Raw genomic sequence first — 24,268 nt, 5'->3', positions numbered from 1 at the left:
TATTGTTACTAGCTAAGCTATAACCCTAGTTTGAAAAGCAAGATGCCCAAGGGCTACAAAAGGGAAAATAGCCAAGTGAGTTAAGGAAATAATGAAAAATTTTATTTTTATTAGTAAAATAAATTTTTGAATATACTTACCCGATAATCATGTAGCTGTCAACTCCGTTGCCCGACAGAATTCTACGGGAGGGATACGCCAGCTATCACAATACTAGAAGGGGGTGTACTCACCAGCGCCACCTGTGGCCAGGTACTACAGTACTTCTTGTTGACACCTCCTCAATTTTTCCTCGGTCCACTGGTTCTCTATGGGGAGGAAGGGAGGGTCAATTAAATCATGATTATCGGGTAAGTATATTCAAAAATTTATTTTACTAATAAAAATAACATTTTTCAATATTAAACTTACCCGATAATCATGTAGCTGATTCACACCCAGGGGGGTGGGTGAAAACCAGTGTACAAGATTAAAGGATAGCTAAGTATCCCGTATTTCATATAATCAGTTATCTCAAAATAACAATGAAATAATAAGTACCTGGTAAGGAAGTCGACTTGAACCGTTACTCTGCCTTTTTTAAGTTCGTCTTCCTTACTGAGCGCAGCGTTCCTCTTAGGAGGCTGAATCAACTCTAAGGTGCTAAAGTATATAGGGCTGCAACCCCTACTAAAGGACCTCTACACAACCTCTAACCCAGGCGCTTCTCAAGAATGAATTGACCACCCGCCAAATCAAAAGGATGCGGAAGGCTTCTTAGCCTACCGTAACAACCATAAAAACAACAATAAAAGCATTCAAGAGAAAGGTTAAAAAAGGTTATGGGATTAAGGGAATGTAGTGGCTGAGCCCTCACCTACTACTGCACTCGCTGCTACGAATGGTCCCAGGGTGTAGCAGTTCTCGTAAAGAGACTGGACATCTTTAAGCTAAAATGATGCAAACACTGACTTGCTCCTCCAATAGGTTGCATCCATTATGCTCTGCAGAGAACGGTTTTTATTAAAGGCCATCGAAGTAGCTACGGCTCTCACTTCGTGGGTCCTTACCTTCAGCAAAGCAAGATCTTCTTCCTTCAAGTGAGAATGGGCTTCTCTAATCAGAAGCCTTATATAATACGAAACCCCGTTTTTGGACATGGGCCTCGAAGGTTTCTTGATTGCACACCATAAGGCTTCTGACTGTCCTCGAATAGGTTTTGACCTATTAAGATAAAATTTCAGAGCTCTGACAGGGCAAAGAACTCTTTCTAGCTCGTTACCTACCATGTTGGAGAGGCTAGGAATTTCAAACGATCTAGGCCAAGGACGTGAAGGAAGTTCATTCTTAGCTAAGAATCCGAGCTGTAAAGAACATGTTGCAGATTCGGATGTGAACCCAATGTTCTTGCTGAAGGCATGAACCTCACTGACTCTTTTAGCTGTTGCAAGGCAGACGAGAAAAAGAGTCTTGAGGGTAAGGTCCTTGAAGGAAGCTGACTGGAGAGGTTCGAACCTAGGTGACATAAGGAACCTTAAGACTACGTCTAGATTCCAGCCTGGAGTGGGTAGACGACGTTCTTTAGAAGTCTCAAAAGACTTAAGGATGTCTTGAAGGTCCTTGTTGGAAGAAAGGTCCAAACCTCTGTGGCGGAGAACTGAAGCCAACATACTCCTGTACCCTTTAATCGTAGGAGCTGAAAGGGATCTCTCATTCCTAAGATGTAATAGGAAGTCAGCTATTTGGGTTACAGAGGTATTGGTGGAGGAAACTGCATTGGCTCTACACCAGCTCCGGAAGACTTCCCACTTGGATTGGTAGACTCTACGAGTGGATACCCTCCTTGCTCTGGCAATCGCACTGGCTGCCTCTTTCGAAAAGCCTCTAGCTCTAGCGAATCTTTCGACAGTCTGAAGGCAGTCAGCCGAAGAGCGTGGAGGTTTGGGTGCAACCTGTCTACGTGAGGTTGACGTAGAAGGTCCACTCTTAGAGGGAGAGTCCTGGGGACGTCGACCAGCCATTGTAGTACCTCTGTGAACCATTCTCTTGCAGGCCAAAGGGGAGCAACCAGCGTCAGCCGTGTCCCTTCGTGCGAGATGAACTTCTGAAGGACTTTGTTTATGATCTTGAACGGTGGGAATGCGTAAAGGTCGAGATGGGACCAGTTCAGCAGAAAAGCATCCACATGAACTGCTGCTGGGTCTGGAACTGGGGAACAGTACAAAGGAAGTCTCTTGGTCATGGAGGTGGCAAAAAGATCTATTGTCGGCTGACCCCACAAGGTCCAAAGTCTGTTGCACACGCTCTTGTGGAGGGTCCATTCCGTGGGGATGACCTGACCCCTTCTGCTTAGGCGATCTGCTGAGACGTTCATGTTGCCCTGAATGAGCCTCGTAACTAGGGTGAGGTTTAGACTTCTTGACCAAATGAGGAGGTCCCTTGCTATCTCATATAGGCTCCTCGAATGGGTCCCTCCTTGCTTGGAGATGTAAGCCAAGGCTGTGGTGTTGTCGGAGTTCACCTCCACCACCTTGCCTAGCAGGAGGGACTTGAAGTTCAATAGGGCTAAATGAACTGCTAGTAGCTCCTTGCAGTTGATGTGGAGCGTTTCCTGTTCCTCGTTCCACGTTCCCGAGCACTCCTGTCCGTTCAAGGTCGCGCCCCAGCCCGAGTCCGATGCATCCGAGAAGAGATGAAGATTGGGGGTCTGAATCGCCAACGATAGGCCCTCCCTGAGAAGGAGATTGGTCTTCCACCACAAGAGAGTGGTCTTCATCTCTTTGGTGACCGGGATAGAGACTGCTTCGAGCGTCAAACCCTTGTCCCAATGAGCTGCTAGATGGAATTGAAGAGGGCGGAGGTGGAGTCTCCCTAGCTCGACGAACAGGGCCAACGATGAAAGGGTCCCTGTGAGACTCATCCACTGTCTCACCGAGCAACTGCTCCTCTTCAGCATGCTCAGGATGCAATCTAGGGCTTGGCTTATCCTTGGGGCCGATGGAAAAGCCCGAAAATCCTGACTCCGAATCTCCATTCCCAGGTACACAATGGATTGGGAGGGAATGAGCTGGGACTTTTCTAAATTGACTAACAGACCCAGTTCTTTGATCAAGTCCAAAGTCCAGTTGAGACTCTCCAGACAGCGACGACTCGTGGAGGCTCTCAACAGCCAGTCGTCTAAATAAAGGGAGGCTCTGATGTCCGATAAGTGGAGGAATTTTGCTATATTCCTCATCAGATGCGTAAACACCATAGGAGCTGTGCTTAGGCCAAAACACAGGGCTTGGAATTGGTAGACAACCTTTCCAAAAACGAATCTCAGGAAAGGTTGGGAGTCTGGATGAATAGGAACGTGAAAGTAAGCATCTTTCAGATCCAACGAGACCATCCAGTCCTCCTGCCTGACCGCTGCTAGGACCGACTTCGTCGTCTCCATAGTGAACGTCTGCTTGGTGACATAAGCATTGAGCGCGCTGACGTCTAGCACCGGTCTCCAACCTCCTGTCTTCTTGGCCACCAGAAAGAGACGGTTGTAGAAGCCCGGGGATTGATGGTCCCGGACTATAACCACTGCCTTCTTCTGTAAAAGGAGCGACACCTCCTGGTGCAACGCTAGCCTCTTGTCCTTTTCCTTGTAGTTGGGAGAGAGGTTGATGGGAGAAGTGGTCAGAGGGGGTTTGCGGCAGAATGGTATCCTGTAACCCTCCCTCAGCCAACTGACAGACTGGGCGTCTGCACCTCTCTTTTCCCAGGCTTGCCAGAAGATCTTGAGTCTGGCTCCTACTGCTGTCTGGAGAGGAGGAGAGTCAGTTTTTGCCTTTAGAAGCCTTGGAACCTTTCCTAGACTTGCTCCTGGAAGAGTCTGGACGGGAGCTTCCACGGCTGGGGGCTCTACCACGAAAGGGCGGAATAAACCTCGTAGCAGGAGTATCAGCCACTGGGGTGCGATAAGCCCTGGGGACTGAGGGAGCAACCTTAGTCTTACGAGCTGATGAGGCCACAAGATCATGGGTGTCCTTTTGAATCAGGGCCGCCGACAAGTCCTTAACAAGCTCTTCGGGAAACAGGAACTTAGAGAGCGGAGCGAAAAGGAGTTGAGACCTTTGACAAGGTGTGATGCTGGAGGAAAGGAAGGTACAAAGCTGCTCCCTTTTCTTAAGCACTCCTGACACAAACATTGAAGCAAGCTCGCCAGATCCATCCCTAATAGCTTTATCCATGCAGGACATTAAGAGCATGGCTGAGTCCTTGTCCGCAGGGGAGGTCTTCTTGCTAAGGGCCCCCAGGCACCAGTCTAGGAAATTGAACATCTCAAAGGCTCGAAAAACACCCTTTAGGAAGTGATCTAGATCGGAGAAGGTCCAGCAAACCTTAGAGCGCCTCATTGCTGTTCTACGAGGAGAGTCTACCAAACTTGAGAAGTCAGCCTGGGCAGAGGCAGGTACTCCCAAGCCTGGTTCCTCTCCTGTGGCATACCAAACGCCCGCTTTAGAAGTGAGCTTAGTCGGAGGAAACATAAAGGAAGTCTTTCCTAGTTGCTGCTTAGACTGCAACCACTCCCCTAAAATTCTTAAAGCTCTCTTAGAGGACCTTGCAAAGACGAGCTTAGTATAAGTTGACTTGGCTGGCTGCATGCCCAGCGAAAACTCAGATGGCGGAGAGCGGGGGGTAGCAGAGACAAAATGGTCTGGGTATACCTCTCTGAAAAGAGCCAGGACCTTACGAAAGTCAATAGGAGGCGGAGAAGACTTGGATTCATCCACGTCTGATGAGGGATCCAGGTGTGCAGCCTCATCATCAGAAACCTCATCACCAGAGTGTAGCGAAGTGAGAGGTAAGGTATGCTGAACAGCAGAATCTACACGAGCGGGAGCAAAAACGCTTGTGGTTTCATCCTCAAGTCTCTGTTGCTGAGGCAAAACCTGAGGTTCAGGCTGCAAAGGCTGGTCAAAAGGAGTAGCAGAAGGTAGGCGCATGGGTTGAGGAGGCTGACTCCTGGCATGAGTGTCTTGACTCAAGAGTTGCGCTTGCTGTAAGGTGAGCGGATGCGCAGTAGCAGGTTCCTGAGGAACGAGTTGAGGTTCCTGAGGTGTGAGCTGCGAGAGTTGAGGTAGTGGCTGCGCAGAACGCAGTACTTGTCTCGCGAGTTGAGGTTCCTGAGGCGCAAGGCTAAGGTGTTGAGGCTCTCGCCTTGAGGAGGGTTGAGGTCGCTGCAGCGAGAGCTGAGGTGTCTGCCTCATGGATGGGAGAGGTTGTTGTACCTCAAGAGAGTGTTGCCTCACTGGTGGAACCGCAAGTGGAAGCGGAGGAAGTAAGGTATAAGCTTCCTGTTCCCATTGCTGAGGTTGCCTTAAGGAAGGCGGAGGTAGCTGCACACCGCTGGAAACTGGCAACTCAGTACGTGGTAAGGTATCCTGAGGAGCCTCAACATCGTACGCCTGGCAGACAGGACTGCGGTTAGGCGGAGCGATCGCAGGAGGAGGTGTAACCTTCTCAGCCTGACACTCACGCATCAAGACCGCAAGTTGTGACTGCATGGACTGCAGTAGAGTCAACTTGGGGTCGCCAGACACTAAGGTCTGCTGAGGCAAAGCCTTAACAGAAGAGATCTGTTGCGGCAGCACCTTACTCCTCTTAGGAGGAGTGCATTCAACTGATGACTGCGGCGAGTCAGAGCTGATCCAATGACTGCAGCCAGGTTGTAGAGCTCTTGAGGTCTGGACTCTGCGTTTGAGAGGTCTTGAGACCTGAGTCCAACGTTTCCTCCCTGACAATTCTTCAGCAGACGAGTAAAAGACGGGCTCAATCGTCTGCGGGTGGGAGTGACGGTCTCTGGAAGACACGCCCGCAACCACCGAGGATACTTCTGTGCGCCGATCAAGGCCTGCCGAACCCTTTTGCCCTTCGACATTGCTTCTCCCCTGGGCTTGGGAGCTTGCAAGAGGTCCCGGACTGGGAGGACGACTGGCACGCACAGAAGTACCCTCACGCACCACACTGACACTGACACTAGCACTTGGCACTGCACTGACACTAGCACTTGTCACAGCACTGGCACTATTACCACCCACTGCACTCTTGACCTTAAGTTCCTTGACTTCGGCCATAAGAGACTTATGATCACTAACCACCGATTCCACTTTGTCACCTAAAGCCTGAATGGCACGCAAAACAACAGACATATCGGGTTGAGGGCAAATAGTAGGTTCGGGGGTAGCCACTACAGGGGGAGGAAAAGGTAGGGGATCATGAGGTGAGGAAAAAAGTGAAGAGCGAGAAGAACTCCTCCTAACTCTCTCTCTCTCTCTAACTTGGTTGAATATTTAAGAAATCGGACAAAATCAAGTTCCGAAAGTCCGGCGCATTCCTCACATCGATCTTCCAACTGACAGGGTCTTTCCCTACAGTCAGAACAAGCGGTGTGAGGATCTACCGAGGCCTTCGGAATACGTCTATTACAAGACCTACATCGTCTATGGGGTGGGGCTTGTGAAATGTCAGACATCTTGAATCAAAGAGTTAGCCAAGTGGGGATTCCAAATCAAGCAAAAAGATCGTTAACCATTAATCAGAACTAAATAATAGCTATCTAAGCTAATATAGAAGTTTTCCAGTAAAGCGACAGCCGAAATCTGAGAGAAATACTTCACCAAAAGCCGTGAAAATACTCCAAGATCATAAGCGTATCCCAGAACGTCTTGCCGGAAGCACGACAGAGGAAAAATTGAGGAGGTGTCAACAAGAAGTACTGTAGTACCTGGCCACAGGTGGCGCTGGTGAGTACACCCCCTTCTAGTATTGTGATAGCTGGCGTATCCCTCCCGTAGAATTCTGTCGGGCAACGGAGTTGACAGCTACATGATTATCGGGTAAGTTTAATATTGAAAAAAAAAAATACTGTATATGAGAAATAATGAACTATTAAAATAGAATATTCTAAAAATACAGTGATGCCTCAGGATACGAAATTAATCCGTTCAGGATGCGGTTTCGTATCCTGAGTCGCGTTTTACATGTAAATAGCCTAATCCGTTCCAAGCCTTATAAAAAGTCACCTTTTCTTTCATAAACACGCTAAACTGTAGTAATAAACATGCATTGCAGCCATTTCTATCATTCAATAATTAACACAACCGTTAAAAACAGCCTAATCCATTCCAGAAACCACTATGAGATTATTCAATAATGTAGTTATAGCCAAGTTATCCCCCCCAAGCCCAAAGAAAACGGTCCGTTTTCTTTACTACGGTACGTACTGTATAAAAGTTACGGTACTGTATGTACGTAAAGCATTTAGATCAGTGAAGGTGTATTGTTACTGTACCTGTACGTACACCTAAATTAATGATTGATACTGTACCGTTACACTCTGAACAAAAAGGTTACAGTTAATTAGTGTAACAAAAAAGTTGAAACTTACCTTTTGATTGAGACGATGTCCGATACCGAAGTCGCGGCAGAGGAGGATGGCATAAGGCAGAAAACGTAACAAGCGACAGACTACGTACAGTAATTTACACACTTAACACATTAACACTTAAACTTTACGAAATAAAAAAATGGCAGAAATAATTAACACTTAACATTACGTATGGAAAACTATAAAATGAAAGAAAAAATTACTTTAACACTTAACGGTAACATAAAACTTAAAATTGAATTTTTTTTTTTTTTTTGCTTTTTTATAACTTTACGTTTTTCTTATTTTCTAAATCTCTTCTACTTCTTCATCACTTTCTTTTTTCTGTTTCTTTTCTTTACTTTCACCTTCTACATCTCTTTCTTTTTTCTGTTTCTTTTCTTTACTTTCACCTTCGTCTTGGCCTACTAATACCGCTGGCCTCTTGAATAAGAAACTATCCATTGAAGCTTGTTTCTGCCTACTTTTCAACACATTTCTAAAATGCGTTAGGCAAACGTCATTGCAGTGTTGAAGCGCACGGTTGGTATAAACTTTTTCTGGATGTTCCTTTTTGACGTAGTCTGCCATTTTATGGAAACATGCAAGAATTTCCTTAATGTCTGCCGTTTTCAAAGGTGCAACATCCTCCTCATCACCGCTAGAGAACTGCTCTTGAACATCACTCACTTGCATCGTCTCCAACTCCTTCAAGTCGTCCGTCGTCAACTCCTCGTGGTGCTCCTCGATAAGTTCATCGATATCTTCCGCGCTAACTTCCAGCCCCATGGACGTACCAAGATGTACGATGTCAGCCACCTCAGACTGCTGAATTGGTTCAGGACCGTCAACGATCTCGGCTTCTCCTCCAGGCTTCACGAACCCCTCGAAGTCTCGTGCAGAGACAGCATCAGGCCACAGCTTCCTCCAAGATGAGTTTAGGGTACGCCTCGAAACTTCCTGCCAAGCGAGATCGATGAGTTTGAGGCATATCACGATGTTGAAGTGATCTTTCCAAAATTCACGCAGAGTGAGGTTTGTACTCTCTGTGACTTGGAAACATCTCTTGAAGAGATGCTTCGTGTACAATTTTTTAAAATTAAAAATAACTTGCTGGTCCATGGGCTGGAGGAGAGGGGTGGTGTTAGGCGGTAGATACAGGACCTTTATGAAGGAATACTCGGCCAGAAGATATTCCTCGAGGCCAGGAGGGTGAGCTGGAGCATTGTCCAACACCAGCAGACATTTCATAGGGAGGCACTTTTCTTCCAAATATTTTCGGACAGTCGGACCGAAGCAGACATTCACCCAATCAATGAACAGTTGCCTCATTACCCAGGCTTTTGCATTCGCCTTCCACATCACGGGAAGGTTCTCCTTAATGACTTTGTGGGCTTTGAAGGCTCGGGGATTTTCTGAATGGTACACCAGCAGGGGCTTTATCTTGCAGTCCCCACTGGCGTTTGCACAAAAAGCAAGGGTAAGCCTGTCCTTCATAGGCTTATGTCCGGGTAGCCTCTTCTCCTCCGCCGTGATGAACGTCCGACGAGGCATTTTCTTCCAGAAAAGCCCAGTTTCGTCGCAATTGAAAACTTGCTGCGAACTGTAGCCTTCCTGCAGAGTCAACTCCTCGAACGTTTTAACAAAGGCTTCGGCAGCCTTCGTGTCCGAGCTGGCTGCCTCCCCATGCCGTACCACTGAATGGATGCCAGTCCTTTTCTTGAACTTCTCGAACCACCCACGAGAAGCCTTAAACTCTGGGGGTTCCTGCTGGGATGTTCCTTCTCCTGCTCCTTCTTCGGCCTGAGCACGCACGAGATCACCGAAAATGGCGGAGGCCTTCTGGCAAATTGTAGTCTCAGTGATGGTGTCTCCTGAGATCTCTTTGTCCTTGATCCACACAAGAAGCAGCCTCTCCATCTCGTCATGCACGTGCGTTCTCTTGTTGGAGAAAATAGTGACGCCCTTAGAAGGTGTTGCTGCTTTGATGGCCGCCTTCTGCTTCAGGATGGTGCCTATCGTAGACGGATTCCGGCCATACTCCTTGGCGATCGCACTTAAACGCATGCCAGACTCGTACTTTTTAATGATTTCAAGTTTCGTCTCCATCGAGAGCATCGTCTTCTTCTTCTTTCCTTCGGCAACATTCTTGGGACCCATGGCTACAGTAATACGTAATATAATACACTACATAACGTTATATACAGTCTATGTATAGTAAACACTAATACAGTACAGTGCACAGTAACAAAAGTTTATTAACGATAACACGTGGCGTACGAATGTACTGTATATTAACACAAAGTCAAACAAGCGAAAGCACACAACACAATGTCTGTTAACGATACCGCGGTCGGAACGAAAAGAGAGAGAGAGAGATGAACGCCCGTGCGTAGGCAAGCTGGGATAGTTGCCGACCAATAGGAAAGCAGGATCTTATGGCGTCAGCTAGCGTCTGAGTAGGCAGATAACCAATGGGTGAGCGGGAGGCTGTAAGTGAGTCTACCCAAGTTCAAAGTCTGGCGGCGCGCGCTTTTTAAAATTACTCTCGGCGAAGAGTTGGGATCTCGTAAGGTTTTCGTATCCTGAAATTTTATCCGTATCCTGGGGCAAAAAAATCTTCGAATCACTTTTCGCATCCTGAATTTTTTGTAAGCAGAAACTTTCGTATCCAGAGGTATCACTGTAGTAAGAACATCAAAACAGATATTTCATATATAAACTATAAAATGACTTATGTTAGCCCGTTCAACATAAAAATATTAGAATTAACTGCATGCCTAGTATTACAAACAGGATGGAACTGATCAGGAATAAGAAATTTAATAGACCATAAGTTCCTGTCCAACAAATTAAGATGAAAATCAGCAACTGAAGACCAGATAGAAGAACAATACTCAAAATAAAGTAGAATGAAAGAATTAAAGCACTTCTTCAGAACAGATTGATCACAGAGAATCTTAAAAGACTTTCTTAATAAGCCATTTTTTTCATAACTGAAGAAGACACAGATCTAAAGGTTTCTCAAGAGTAAATTTGTTGTCGAGAATCACACCTAAAATTTTGAAAGTCATACAAATAAAGAAACATTATCAATGCTGTGATCCAGATGTTGAGGAACCACTGTCCTTGACCTACTTACAATCATACTTTGAGTTTTGTTAGGATTCAAATTTATGCCCCATAATTTGCACCATGCAGCAATTTTAGCTAGATATCTATTAAGGGATTCAGCAACCTCAGATCTACATTCAGGAGATGGAATTGATGCAAAGAGTGTACCATCATCTGCATATGCAACAAGCTCGTTTTCTAGGCCAAACCACATGTCATGTATATATAGTATGAAAAGTAATGGGCACTTCCCTGAGGAACACCAGATATCTCATTCCTATACTGTAATAACTATGGTGTACATCTACAACAACTCTTCGTGATCTATTACTTAAAAATTCAATAATTATGCTAAGGTGGGGGGGGGGAGGATCTTGTCCTCCAACTGCCACCCATCTAGTGGAGGTTGGCCGAGTAAGTGTGATACAGATCGGTAAACCAGGGTAGCCAGTACTGCTCATGTTATTACAGTGAATCTCCTTGACGATAGCTTTCAGACAAGAGACCGGTCGGTAACTATCAAACTACCCCAACTACTTCAAAAAAGGTAAGATTGAGATGTATCATCAATCTATTGTTGGACAGGTAATATGTGAACAAGTCTATCTATGGAACGGTAACACAGACCTGGAAGCCTGACGAACATACGGTTGGAGAGCATTGAAAACGTTCGTAACCGAGATCTTCTCCATCCTAAGAAAGATGAAAAACGTTTGTATTTCTTCATCTATGATCGGTAAAACAGGCAAAAGTATTGAATGTTCCCTCCTAGGAAACGGATTCACTTATGAGAAGTTTTCGGACCAAGTATTCTTTGATAACTAAGACCTTCGATCGGAACTGGAGCGCTGTCTGACGAAGGGCAAGGGCGAACATCTGGACGAGCGAAGTAAACTACAGTCCCTGGAGGACGAAGAGATCCAAGGATGGCATGGATTTTCTTCATCAGCAGAAGGTCAGCGTTGGGGAGGCGAGTAGGTGCGCTGGTCTCGTCGGTGCGTAGGACTAGTAGGAACAGAAGGCAAGAGGTGGGCATCGCAGACAACAAGAGGGTAAATCACTGCACCCATCAGCAAAGGGACTTCTACTTCGTAGGACACTGGAGAAGGAACCCTCTGGCCACCGTGCTGCAGAAGTTCTACTAAAACATCCTTGGAAGGAGGCCCCGCAACACCCAGCAACGACCAAACCTGCACCACATAAGCAAATGGGAAGTACTCACCCGAGGGCAGGGGCAAAATTGCTTCTCTAGGGGAAGCTGCAACGTCCCCAGATCCCCGAGGTTGCCCTGGTATTAGCTGGTCTACGCTCCTATTCGACAACCCTTCGGAAGAGATTGAGCAAGCAGGTGCTTCGGGAAGAGACAGAGGGGTTAAATAAGATGTCCGAGAATTCTTCGCCCTTGAGGAAGACCCCTAAGGTGAAGAATCTCTCCTGAACTACTACTTGCGCTGAGACTCAAATCTCTCCCACTGGGAGGCAGACCACTCCCTACACTCTTCACAGGTGTTATCCTGGTCACAGCGGCGTCCCCTATAGGTCGGACACAACGAATGGGAGTGGGTCTCGACGGAGGACATGAAGGTACTGAAAGATCTGCCTTCAGGCCCTGGATAAGTATAATGAGGACGCAGAAGAAGGAACACACACCCGAAAGTGAAAAAAAATCTGAAAAATCAATGGCCAAATTCTTTTGAGGGAGCAGAGAGCGAACACATTCGTTCTCCTCAAAGCCAAAAGAAAAAGTGGGGCGGATTCACTAGCATGTGAGTGAGAGGGGTAACTGGCAACATCCCACTACCCCTCATTAACACCCCGCTATATGGCGGGTTGGGTAGTTGCCACCTCGCTTAAAGTCTTAATGGCTAGTCTTCCAGGTTCGCTGAAAGATAATCCCTAATAAATAGTGTAAGGTTTGTAGAGTGTCTGAACAAATTGGTTCAACAGACTTTAAGGAAAGACATAAGAAATTTACTAAAGAACCATATTTGGTAAACTGTTCACCTGCACTCTAACACCCAAAACAAAGTAAAAAAAAAAAAAAAAAACTTAAATGTTAAAATACTATCAAGACCAAAAAAAAAAAAGAAAAAAAAAGACAAAACAAAACCCAAATATTGACCACAAATTACCATGGTTAGGAAGATTCCAAATTCCGTATTCATAGTGACAACATCTCCGTCAGTGAAATTGAAGGTCTTCCTGCGTTCTTTCTTGCAGTGATGGACAACAGCAATCTGCTGTGCTGCAACAGACAGCACTGGAAGTTCGATCCGATTGAACTCATCGAAGCATCCCCAAGAACCAGATTGTGCAAGGCCTGAAAATTACATATTTAAAGAAGGAAAAAGAATATCTAAATACACCTAAAAGTACTATACACACTTTAAAGTACTAGAAGCAAATATTTAAAGTGGAATGGATAGATAGTAAAGATTTCATAGAGGATAAAAAATAAATGAAGTAAGGGAGGCTGAAATTAAAAATGATAAAGAGGGAAGAATGAAGGGGAACTGGAAATAGAAAATGAGATGGAATGTGGAGGTAAAGACTTGTAGGATATAAATAAAAGTGGAAGGTTTAAAGGGTGATGAAAGTAAGCAAGTCTTGACGATTACAGAAGATAAAAAAAATTGGAGATCTTAAATGGGAAAGAAAATGAGTTTCAGAGGTGCATTAAAGAGAAAGTTCATAGCCAACTAAAAAAGTGGGGGCTTACAAAGAGGGAATATAGTAGAAAAGAGAAGGAAAATAATACAAGCAGTCTCTTGTCTGCAATGTCTTCTTAATAATTCAAAGGACAGCGAGTCAAACATCTTCTGACACTGCTATGATTGTATTAAAAATCATAAGAGCCACTATGATAGAAAACTATTTATTTGATTAATTATTAGATGCAAAAGAGTCATTCTTGAGGGGTATTAACAGAGGCTCTTTCTTTAAATAACACACATCGAAATAACTGTTATTTCATTTAATTTCAAGTCATAGTTACCATGACAATATCATTGAACCTACTGCTCTGCGAATTCCTAATAAAAAAAGAAAGAACATCTCTCTCTCTCTCTCCCTCCTCTATATCCCTCTCCATCACGGGTCCTAGCCATCCTGAGAGATGGTGTTACAGTAGTAATACTAACAACTGTAGCTCCTCAACATTCAGATCTTTATGTTGATAGTTCTTTAACCATGTACAACTCCTTTAAATATTAAGAGTGATTCTTCATTGCAAATTTACTTTTGAGGAGCACATTCAGTCTGTTTCTTCTTTAATTGTACAAAAAATTGGGTTATTGAGATGGTCTTATTAGAGGTCTTCAGCTGCTGACTCTCATTTTGATTTGTTGAATAGAAACTTAAGGTATAATCAATTTCTTATTCCTGATCTAGATAATCTCTGGCACTGTCGTTCAATTAGTTCTTTATGCATATTGCATATGATTTTTTATAATTCTAACCATCTTTTGCATTCAGGTTTTCTCAGACTGTACCATCCCGTACTGTACTAGTTATCCAGTAATTCTAAATCTTGCTGTCTCCATCATAATACTCAGCACTCTATACTATTCTAATAGTTTTATTCAAGCAGTGACCTCCCTAATCAGGTAGTTGAATTGGTGGAACTTGCAGCAAATGTTTTTATGTTAAATGGGTTGACATAAGTCTCTCTTCATAGTTTATATATTACAGATCTATTCTAATGTTTTTACTGATGTTTAAATATTTCATATATGTTATTCTATACTTCTTATATAGTTTATTTCCTTTCCTCACTGGGCTATTTTCCCTGTTGGACCCCTACGGCTTGAAGCATACAGCTTTTCCAACTAGGATTGTAGTTCAGCTAGTCTCCATTTTTGAAACTTGTTTGTATGACAAGCAGGTTCAAATGGGACAAGTTTTTCTACTAAGAAATGATTGCTGAGGAAGCCCGGGTAGTCATTAAAGACATCCTCTATGGCTCCTTTAACCAACATATAAAAAGATTGGACCATCAAAGTCCAAGTAAGAAAGGGTGAGCAGTCTACATATGGGACTCGATACCCTGAACACAGAACATCCATGGTCCAAGGATCGACCCCAAAGAACTGCCACCTGCGTAAATGGCTTTGTAGTCATCCACCTAATGGTGGTAAGTTGGAGGATTTGCCCTTTACTGGTCTACCGCTCCAAAATCTGCCCTATTACCAATAGGACATTTTTATGGTTTAGCACCTACAATGACTAATGAATGCTTACTCACAAATATGGCATATTTTTTTTTTTATCTTTAATATTACCTTTATTATTACTAGTTAAGTTACAACCCTACTTGGAAAAATAGGATGTTACTGTATAAGCCCAAGAGCTCCAACAGGGATAATAACACAGTGAGGAAAGGAAATAAAACTGAATAGTGAGCCCAAGTGTACCCTCAAGTAAGAGAAAGACCATGGTATAGAGGCTATAAGTGCCAACAGCCAACCTTTGGGTGTACTGAATAAGTAATGAAATACTGTAAATAATTTCTTGCTAAAAATTAAAGTACACTAATTCCTTTAGGGTAATAAATATGATAATACAGTACACTAAACTCCATGAAACTTATCAATAACAAAAAACCAACTAATAAATCATAATTCAAGAATCACCTTTGAAGATCCTCCCCAGACCTCTGTAATCCATCTGATCAGAACAGTTAAAGACGACAACGTATTTTCCCAGTGTTTTCCCCATATCTTTTGTAGTCTCTGTTTTTCCTGTCCCTGCTGGACCTGTGGGACATGCTCCCATGCTCATACTAAGTGCCTGGGCTAGTGTAATGTAACACCTGTGTGGATAAGAGAAATTTAAATGTCAATCTTCATAATAACAAATATCCAAAAAGGGACAAATTGATCAAAAGTATGTTGGGGTACAAAAAATAGTGGTATCAATGAGTAAGGATGTAAAAAGACGGACTTACTTAGATATATTACTTCACTGTTCAATTTAATAAAGGTTCTTTAGAATTATTACTTATTTTGTCTCTGCATGTACTATAATCACATATTTCCATTTACCTGTGACAGCCACATAATCTAATTCAACCATACTTATCAGTCTGTAGCTAGCCCTAATTTTCTGATAATCTAATAATTATATGCTCAAAATATACTTCATGCATTTTTCTGCAGCATAAGACTTCTTCTTTGGGGTCAATGTTTCTGGTCGGCTTTCTTCATAACAACGGAAAATTGCTAGTCAGCATCATTTGGGAAAAGATGTAGACAAAGAAGTCTTATGTTACAGAAAAATGCATGAAGTAAATTTTCAGCCTAAGATTATTAGATCATTAGAAAATTGGGGCTAGCTACAGACTGATATGTATGGTTGAACTAGATTATGTGGCTATCACAGGTAAATGGAAATATGTAATTATTGTACATTCAGAGACAAAATTAGTAATAATTCTAAAGTACCTTTATCTATAAATTGAACTGTGAAGTAACATACCTAAGTAAGTTTTTTTCTGTGACAGAAGACTGAATTCTGTAAAGTTTTGTTAAGTCATGATCTATCTCATCAAAGTCTAATAGACTCATACTAGAGCCCAAAGTTTCAAAAACTGTAATTGTAAAATCCTTTTATATACTTCTCTGTAAATGTCACAAGAATTTCTACAATTTATCAATTTGGAACTTCCAAGATAAATCTATATATGCACAGTTTTTTACCTGTCAGTAAGAGGGGTGATAACCAGACGCTCTGTGCAGCCTACAAATTCATTCTGATATTGGAAGGTAACATCAGTGAGGACAATGTTCGTCTTGTCAATATCTTCCCGGAAGTAAATTCGTATCTGACGAAGCCAATCAAAGTCCACAACTGACCGAACATTATTGCGACACTGTCAGCGAGAAAAATGAATTACATATATTTGATAAAATGAAATGGCTGGGTCAATTTTTCAAATTGATGAAGGGTGTAAATTTCTACTTAAGAATTAAGCTAAAACCTTGGAAGTTATTCAATATTCTCTATAGTATTCTGTATAAAGATTAAGTGACAATTTTCTATTTAGTTAAGTCATTGAGATCTTTTGCAAACTACTCACAAGACTATCAAAAATGTCTCTCTGATGGATATGAATGGTGATGAGGGTTTCATATTTTGTACGTTGAACTGGCTCTAGGTCTCTTGTTGTTTGGTTGATTAGTAAATTCAGCAGATCCAAGAATCGGTTATTCATGTCAGGCATAACTCTTCTGTCAGCTCGGGCTTGCTGGAGAGCCATTTCTGAATCCCGGGTCCAGATCATTTGTAATCCTAAGATGCCCACCTTTATCCAAAAAAAGAAAAAAAATATTACACATAACAAAAGAACAAAAAGAGAAAGCTTCAATGAATTCTTACATGTAAACATCAATGGAATTAGCATACAGATGAGTTAGCATAAAATCATCTAATAAAACCAAATCTTCCAGCCCGCAATACTGAAATTTGGTGGTAGAATAAAACCTCCTTCTCCCCTCTTATTACATTCTAAGCCCTGCACCAAAAAATTGTAGAATTCTGAGGACAACAGTAGATTGGCAAGGTACCATACACCCATTGAGATACTAAAGCTACAGAGTTATTGGGTCTTTTGACTGGGCATATAATACTACTGTACATTGGATCCCTCTCTGGTTATGGCTCATTTTTCCTTTGCCTACACATGACCCGATACTCTGCCCTAGTTTTTACACATTCTCCTCTTTCCTTGTACATTTGAAAACACAAAGATAACTGAAAAATTCTTCTTTACTCAAGGGGTTAACTACTGCAATGTAATTGCTCAGTGGTTATTTTCCACTTGGTAAATGTAAGAGAGATTTGTTAGCTATGGTAAACAGCTCTTCCAAGAGAAGGACACTCCAAAATCTAACCACTGCTCTCTAGGATTGGGAGGTGCCATAGCCTCTGTAGTCAATGCGCCTCCCATCATTCCTTTCTTAGCACTGTGATATCCACACGCGTTCTATGTTCATAGCTTCTTTTTTACTGTGTTGTGAAGATGTCTGATCTTTTGTAGACCCATAATCCCAAATTAAATATTGCAATTATCAGTTTTGATAATTCGAGGTAGCGACACATGTAAAATTAATAATATTGTTAATTTTAGTCTCAGCAGTATTGTGTAATGCCTTACCCTCGGCAGCCATTTTGGTGTCGCTACCTGCGAGAGCTTCATGATTATTTACGACTTTCAATTAGTTCCTCATACTAATTGTAGTCTTGTTTATTTAGCTCTAGACATCTTATGCAGTGATTAAGTATGGTTATTGAAGTTTATTAATGTTTGAGTATTAGTTAGGCTATTTTGGCGTTCATTTGGTTAGCCTACCCAACCGGGCCGTAAGCGACTTAAGAAGGTAGCATACGCCAGTGAGTTTCCCATTCAATATACGTATATTATATCTAGGTTAAGATGTTCCTACTGAATATTATGCGGGGAGTTGGGACACGTTTAAACTTTATAGGATATTACAGTATCCTTAAGTCATTGTACTACCTGACCAGGTCGGCATTATACCCGATTTTGGAGGGCTAGTTATTGTTTAGAGCAGTTTAGTCTTGCTGACCAGGTCGGCATTATACCCGATTTTGGAGGGTTAGGCTATAAGCTCGTATCACACCATATTCCTCTCCCTGTCTCTTTATCCCCTTTTTACTCACAATATGTTGTTATAGCCTACTTTACTTTAGAACACATATTTCAAGTAAATTATTAAGGGATTTTGACGAAGGAAAAATCTATTTCTGGGGAGAGACCTGTGACGCCCGGTGAAAAGGGTCCTTCTATACACTTTTCTGATATAAACCTTCCAAATGGAATGCAGAGGTTACTACCCTCGCGCGAGCACCTTGTGGGTGTCGTGTATAAAGCAGGGGCGTGTGAAAACCACTATTCACAGGCTGTCTTCCATTTAGCTAATTCCTTCGTCAAAAGGGATGGGCCGATATAGAGGCACCAGCTACACTACCTGAGCCACACCACCGACGCCCGACGCGAGCGCCATCTGAACAATATCCTTCTGTTTTGGACTTGCTAGCTTGGTCTTAGATTTTTGTGTTCTCGGTGTTTTCACGTTTCGTGGATTAATTTCATCATGGCCGAAGCTCCAACTTCACCAATACCAATGTTAAGTACTATAGTTTGTTTTGACAGCTTTTGCAGTACCGGGCAGTTGTACTCTTCCCAGTATTATGTTATTTTTTATTTCAACCGGCTTGGCCTTCCACGGTGTCGGCAGCCATTGTTGTTTTGATTTGCCTCGCTGGGAATTTCATGTTAGTCTTGCCCATTTGGTACACTGTCAGTTAGGTTCTTGGTTAAGTCACTGGCCTTACACCTTTTTGAACCATTATTGTTATTATTATTATTATTATTATATCCTATGGTACTTTTTGCTAGTAAGTCCAGTCTGGATGAACAAGAATAGCGTTCTGGCTTTATTATAGTTTAGTACCCGTCCTGTGAGGCGTTCGTCAGTGGACTATATCCTTTTAAATTTGTTATGCAGACGTTATTCTTCGTTCGTAGTCTTGTATTTGACGTTACAATTTTATTGTTATATTGTACTTATATTATATTATAGTGTGCTTAATTAGGTTCTTTATAGTGTAACCACGAGAGCGAGAGCATGGAGTTCTCGTTTTCTGTCGCTCAGTCACGAGTTACCCTTTCTCTCGTTTTCTGTCTTAGCCTCGAGTAGGAGAGGTGGATTTCCCATTTTCCGTTTTATACGATCACGGGTTCTCCCTCCCCCCTCTCCCTCTACGGGTATATGATATTTTACGAATTATTTTATAATGTGGTTACTGTTAATATAGCTAGCGTTATTAATAGGTCATGTTCGTGTGTGAGTCATTGTTTTGGGCTATCTTTCTGACGCCACCTGTTCCCCTCGTAGTTCCGTCCTCTCCCCGCTACGGCTTGGGATAGGATCTGAACATTCATCCACTCCACCTTGAGTTCTACTCCGCCATGAGGGATACTCATTGAGATTGGAACCTATAGTTATATATCATTTCGAGTGCAACCCTCTGGCAGGGCCTCATCCCCCCGGTGGTCCCTTGCACCCAGACTGCGGCCACGGCCATATCCACACAAAAGATTCATTATTAATCACAACTTATTTATTCTGGACCTTTCACCGGACCTCCAGCTTCACCGGAGATCACCAATACGCTTAGCAATGTTGTTAGCCTTAGCTTTTAGCTACTGCTTGTATTTTATAATTTATTTGGTTACGGGCCTATCACTGAATCCTCGACCCTGCCGGAGGTTCCACAGCTTACGATAATTTATTTTATTCTTATTTTAATAATATTTATAGCGATACGGACCCATTTTAAATTGCTCCGGCACACTCTGGTGCTGGAAAATTTTATATTTAAAATATTTTAATATGGAGCTCCGGCTGCCATTCATTGAACCATCCTATGCTCACATTTTTAATGCTATCTAGACTCTGTTAGTAGATCTTAATCCCTTACCAGAGTCTCAAGGAACATCCAGACTTATGTCTCTTTTCTTTTACAGGAGGTTCTCTGCGCTGCCAAGGGCTGCACCGCCTCTTTCAACGATCCCGTTGGACATGACCTCTGCCGATCGCATGCACATTGCGCTATCTCCTTTATTCGGGAGCCGGGACAAGCTCCATACATGGTTTGGTTCCTGGAATCGTGCACGCTCTGTTACGAGTTGTCCTCAATACTCCTGAACAATGATGTAAGTGGGTTTTCGTTTTGTTCCTTTTATCCTTTGGCGATGATTTAATTTGTTCCTTAATTATGTATACATCGCTTATTCGGAGAACGATCCTTCTCCTTCATCACTAATCCCCTCAACTCTATCAGGCTGATGATAAATCTCTTCGGTCGGCAAGAGCTGCTCTTCATCCTTGGGTGTCGGGCTTCGGCAGGAATGCTCCTTCTGGCGCACCCTATCTCCTCGACAGAGACATGGCCTCCCGACTCTTCCCAGGCTCTACCACTGCAGCAGTCACTCCGGAGGCGGCTGCCCCTTTAATTGAAGCGGTCAGAGCGACCATCCACACGGAAGACGAATCTCTTTTACCGGTGGACGTGTCACCTCTGGATCTAGACATCGAGCCCATGGACGAGCAGGTAGGTGGTGTCGAGTTGGAGGAAACCTTTTTATCTCCTACTCCTTCTTCTACCTCTTCCTTTCTCGGCTTTGATAAGCCTACGGCTTCTCCTCGGGATCCCTCCGTCCCCGTACGACCAAAGGTGAAGCCACTACGTACCTATAAGTCATCAGCTTTGCCATTGTCTACATCACCGGTCCCCGGACCCTCGACTGCTCCTAATGTTCCTATTGCTTCCCATAATACCGTGACTTCTAAGAAGTCGAAGTCCGCCAAGTCCAAGGCTTCGTCGGCGGGTGGCTCTCAGGTACCCTCCTTCCCCGTCGACCTGATCAGGGATATAGTCAAGGAGCAAATTCAGCAACATTCTGGGGCTATGACGGAGCTAAAAGATATGGTGGCTAATCTGATCCACTCCGGAACTCAGATTCCTCCTCCTTCAGCCCCAGACACGTCGAAGTTACCCCCCTTCGATAAAAACAACCCTTGGAGGTTTGCCTTGCATGCTCCGTACTTAGATGGTACCCTAACTCTAGATGGCATAGGCACCCGCCCTCTAGAGGACTTAATATTCTACCACCCGGGGCTAGAATTCCCATTCAACGGCTTCGTCCGCCTAAAAGAGCATGCCTTGGTTAGAATGGACAAGCTACCGAAGGAAACGGTGATATTTCCAAAAGAACAGGCCCAAGCTATCTGGGCCAGGACTCTATCAGAATGGGGGTGTACCAACTCCAAGCTCACCCCACACAAAGGTGCCTACACTATTTTTATAACGGCATCGTCTATTACCTTGCCACTTTATAGATAAAGTGACAGAGCTGACAATACAGGCCGTCAAGGAAGGCTCTGCCATGCCGGCTCTCAAAGAGACGGACCCCACCTCACTGCTCATTCCAAGTACCTCTGCCACCTGGGATGACGCTTCTTCTACCTTCACGGTAGGGAAGCTAGACCCAGACTGCGCCTCTACTCTTTTTTCTGAGAAGCTTCCCAGATTACTAGAGAGTCTTCTCAGGACCAAGTTCGAGGCCCGTAATAGGTTAGCTAGGTCCCTCCACTCCATCACCTCCATTGAGTCCCTAGCCTCTGTTTACCCGACTGAAACTTTGTTCCGGGTTTTCACAGAGAACCTGCTTCTGTCCTACCAAGTTGACCTCCACGACTTCTGGTCGGCTCGGGTTAGCTGCAGGAAATTCGCTCTGTTTGAGGCATGAACCGAACAGGCTGATAGCGTCCTCCTGCTGGGGTAAGAACCTATTCCCTCAGGATGAAGTTAATAAAGTTCTTCAGGACGCTGCGAGGGCAAACCAAAATTTGCAAGTAAGATGGGGCCTCGCGACCAAAAGGAAGATCGAATCCCACAAACAAACTTTCTTCAAGAAAAAGCAGAGATTTACCACTTACAAGACGAACCGGGGTCACTACCACCAACCGTCAGTCCCCCACACGTCAACACAGTCTTCCTCTGCTTCAACTTCTCAGCAACCAGCTCCCCCTCAACAGGTAGTCTACCTCACTGCTCCCCCAGGTACACAACCCAACCCCACTTGGATGTCCTCTCCTGCATACAACCCTAGCTACGAACCCTCCGGTTCCTTTCGTGGACACCAGAGAGGAAGCTACAGAGGTAGAGGACAGTTCCGCCATCGAGGCGGACCTAGAGCAAGGGGTGCTCGGGGAGGAAAGGGACCTAGATTCACTCCCTCGCAATGATGTGTTCCCGGTAGGCGGGAGACTTTATCACTTTCGAGACCATTGCACCTTCAGTCCATGGGCTCACAGCATAATATCCAAAGGCTTGGGTTGGAAATGGTCACAGGGATCTCCACCTCCACCAGTGACCTTCTTCCAGAGACCCATTCCCATCCTGAAAGAGTACACCACAGAGTTACTCAAGAAGAAAGCAATCAAACGGGTTCGATCACTGAAATTCCAAGGCCGCCTGTTTACAGTTCCAAAGAAAGACTCGTCGGCGTTGAGAGTGGTTCTGGACTTGTCAAAACTAAACTCTTACATTCTCTTCGACAAGTTCCGTATGTTGACTATCTCTCAGGTACAGACCTTACTTCCCCGTGGGGCCGTCACCACCTCTATCGATCTTACCGATGCCTATTATCATGTGCCAGTAGCTCGAAACTTCTCTCCTTACCTAGGCTTCCGTCTAGGCAAGAAAGCCTTTGCATTCAAAGTCATGCCCTTCGGTCTCAGCATTGCTCCCAGGATATTCACGAAACTGGGAGAGACAGTGCTCGAGCAACTCAGGAACCAAGGGATACAGATCATCGCCTATCTGGACGATTGGCTCATTTGGGCTCGGTCGAACCGGGATTGCAACAGAGCTACGACGAAGGTAATTCAATTTCTCGCCAAACTGGGATTCCAAGTCAATCTCCAAAAGTCTCGCCTACAACCATCAAGCCGCTTCGAATGGTTAGGCATCCAGTGGGACCTTTCAAAGCACAGGCTCTCCCTTCCTCCCAAAAAGGTAAGAGAGATAGCTTCCAAGATCAGGAACTTTCTCAAACACAAACAGGTGTCCAGAAGAGCTTTAGAAAGAATCCTCGGCTTTCTCCAATTTGCTTCAGTAACAGATCTCCTATTAAAAGCCAAACTCAAAAGACATCAATCGAGTTTGGAGAAAGAGAGCTACAATACCTTTAAGAGACAACGTCTCGAAGATCCCCTCTGTCTTAAAAATGAGACTACGCCCGTGGTCCGAACCGAGGAACCTCTCCAAATCGGTTTCTCTGCAATTCCCCCCTCCACAAGTGACACTTCATACAGACGCGTCTCTGAGTGGCTGGGGGGGTTACTCCCAACATCAGATGTTTCAGGGCTCTTGGTCACCCGCCATGAAACAGTTCCATATCAATGTTCTCGAAGCCATGGCAGTGTTCTTGACCCTGAAGAGAATCTCTCCTCCGAGGTCGTCCCACATCAGAGTAGTCTCAGACAGCACAGCCGTAGTACACTGCATCAACAGGGGAGGATCCAAGTCACCCAACCTGAATCAGGTCCTGGTCACTATCTTCACCTTGGCAGCAGACAAGAACTGGTTCCTGTCAGCAACTCACCTAGCAGGAGTCCAGAATGTGATGGCGGACTCACTATCCAGGACGAAACCACTGGAATCAGAATGGTCCCTAGACATAAATTCCTTCCGGTGGATACTCAGGCTGGTTCCGGGCCTCCAGGTAGATCTACTTGCGACTCAACTGAATCACAAACTTCCCTGTTATGTGACCCCAAATCTGGACCCTCAGGCTTATGCCATGGACGTATTAACCCTGGATTGGAACCATTGGAAGAAGATTTACCTATTCCCTCCAGTGAATCTTCTAATGAAAGTTTTACACAAACTACGCTCCTTCCAAGGGGCAGTGGCTTTAGTAGCACCTCACTGGCCAAAAAGCAGTTGGTTTCCTCTCCTCCTCGAGTTGAAACTCCGTCCCTTCCGGATCCCATTCCCCAAACTGACCCAAGTAGTCCAAACTCAGACTGTGTCAGATTCCTCAAGGATAGCCAAAACCCTAACTTTGTGGACTTCATGAAGTTTGCAGCTCGTAGAGATGCGAACATCGACCCGGAAAATGTCCTCTTTATAGAATCAGACAAAAGGGACTCTACAATTCGTCAATATGATTCGGCCATTAAG

At 44.1% G+C, this 24,268-nt stretch overlaps 1 protein-coding gene across 1 annotated transcript in view; it reads right to left on the bottom strand.

Annotated features, from left to right (window-relative positions):
- The window catches only part of LOC137630593 (dynein axonemal heavy chain 5-like), a 429,728-nt gene that overhangs the window by 312,209 nt on the left and 93,251 nt on the right, over window positions 1-24,268 (bottom strand). The window contains exons 19-22 of the mRNA XM_068362169.1: window positions 16,569-16,793; window positions 16,189-16,361; window positions 15,124-15,302; window positions 12,625-12,812 (exon numbers count right to left, since the gene is read on the bottom strand). Coding sequence (XP_068218270.1) covers window positions 12,625-12,812; window positions 15,124-15,302; window positions 16,189-16,361; window positions 16,569-16,793 — 765 coding nt within the window. The remainder of the gene's footprint in view (window positions 1-12,624; window positions 12,813-15,123; window positions 15,303-16,188; window positions 16,362-16,568; window positions 16,794-24,268) is intronic.

This window comes from Palaemon carinicauda, chromosome 38 (genome assembly GCF_036898095.1).
Source record: "Palaemon carinicauda isolate YSFRI2023 chromosome 38, ASM3689809v2, whole genome shotgun sequence".
Lineage (NCBI taxonomy): Eukaryota > Metazoa > Arthropoda > Malacostraca > Decapoda > Palaemonidae > Palaemon > Palaemon carinicauda.
Note: the sequence above shows the minus strand (reverse complement) of the source record. Positions and strands in the feature narration are given on the sequence as shown.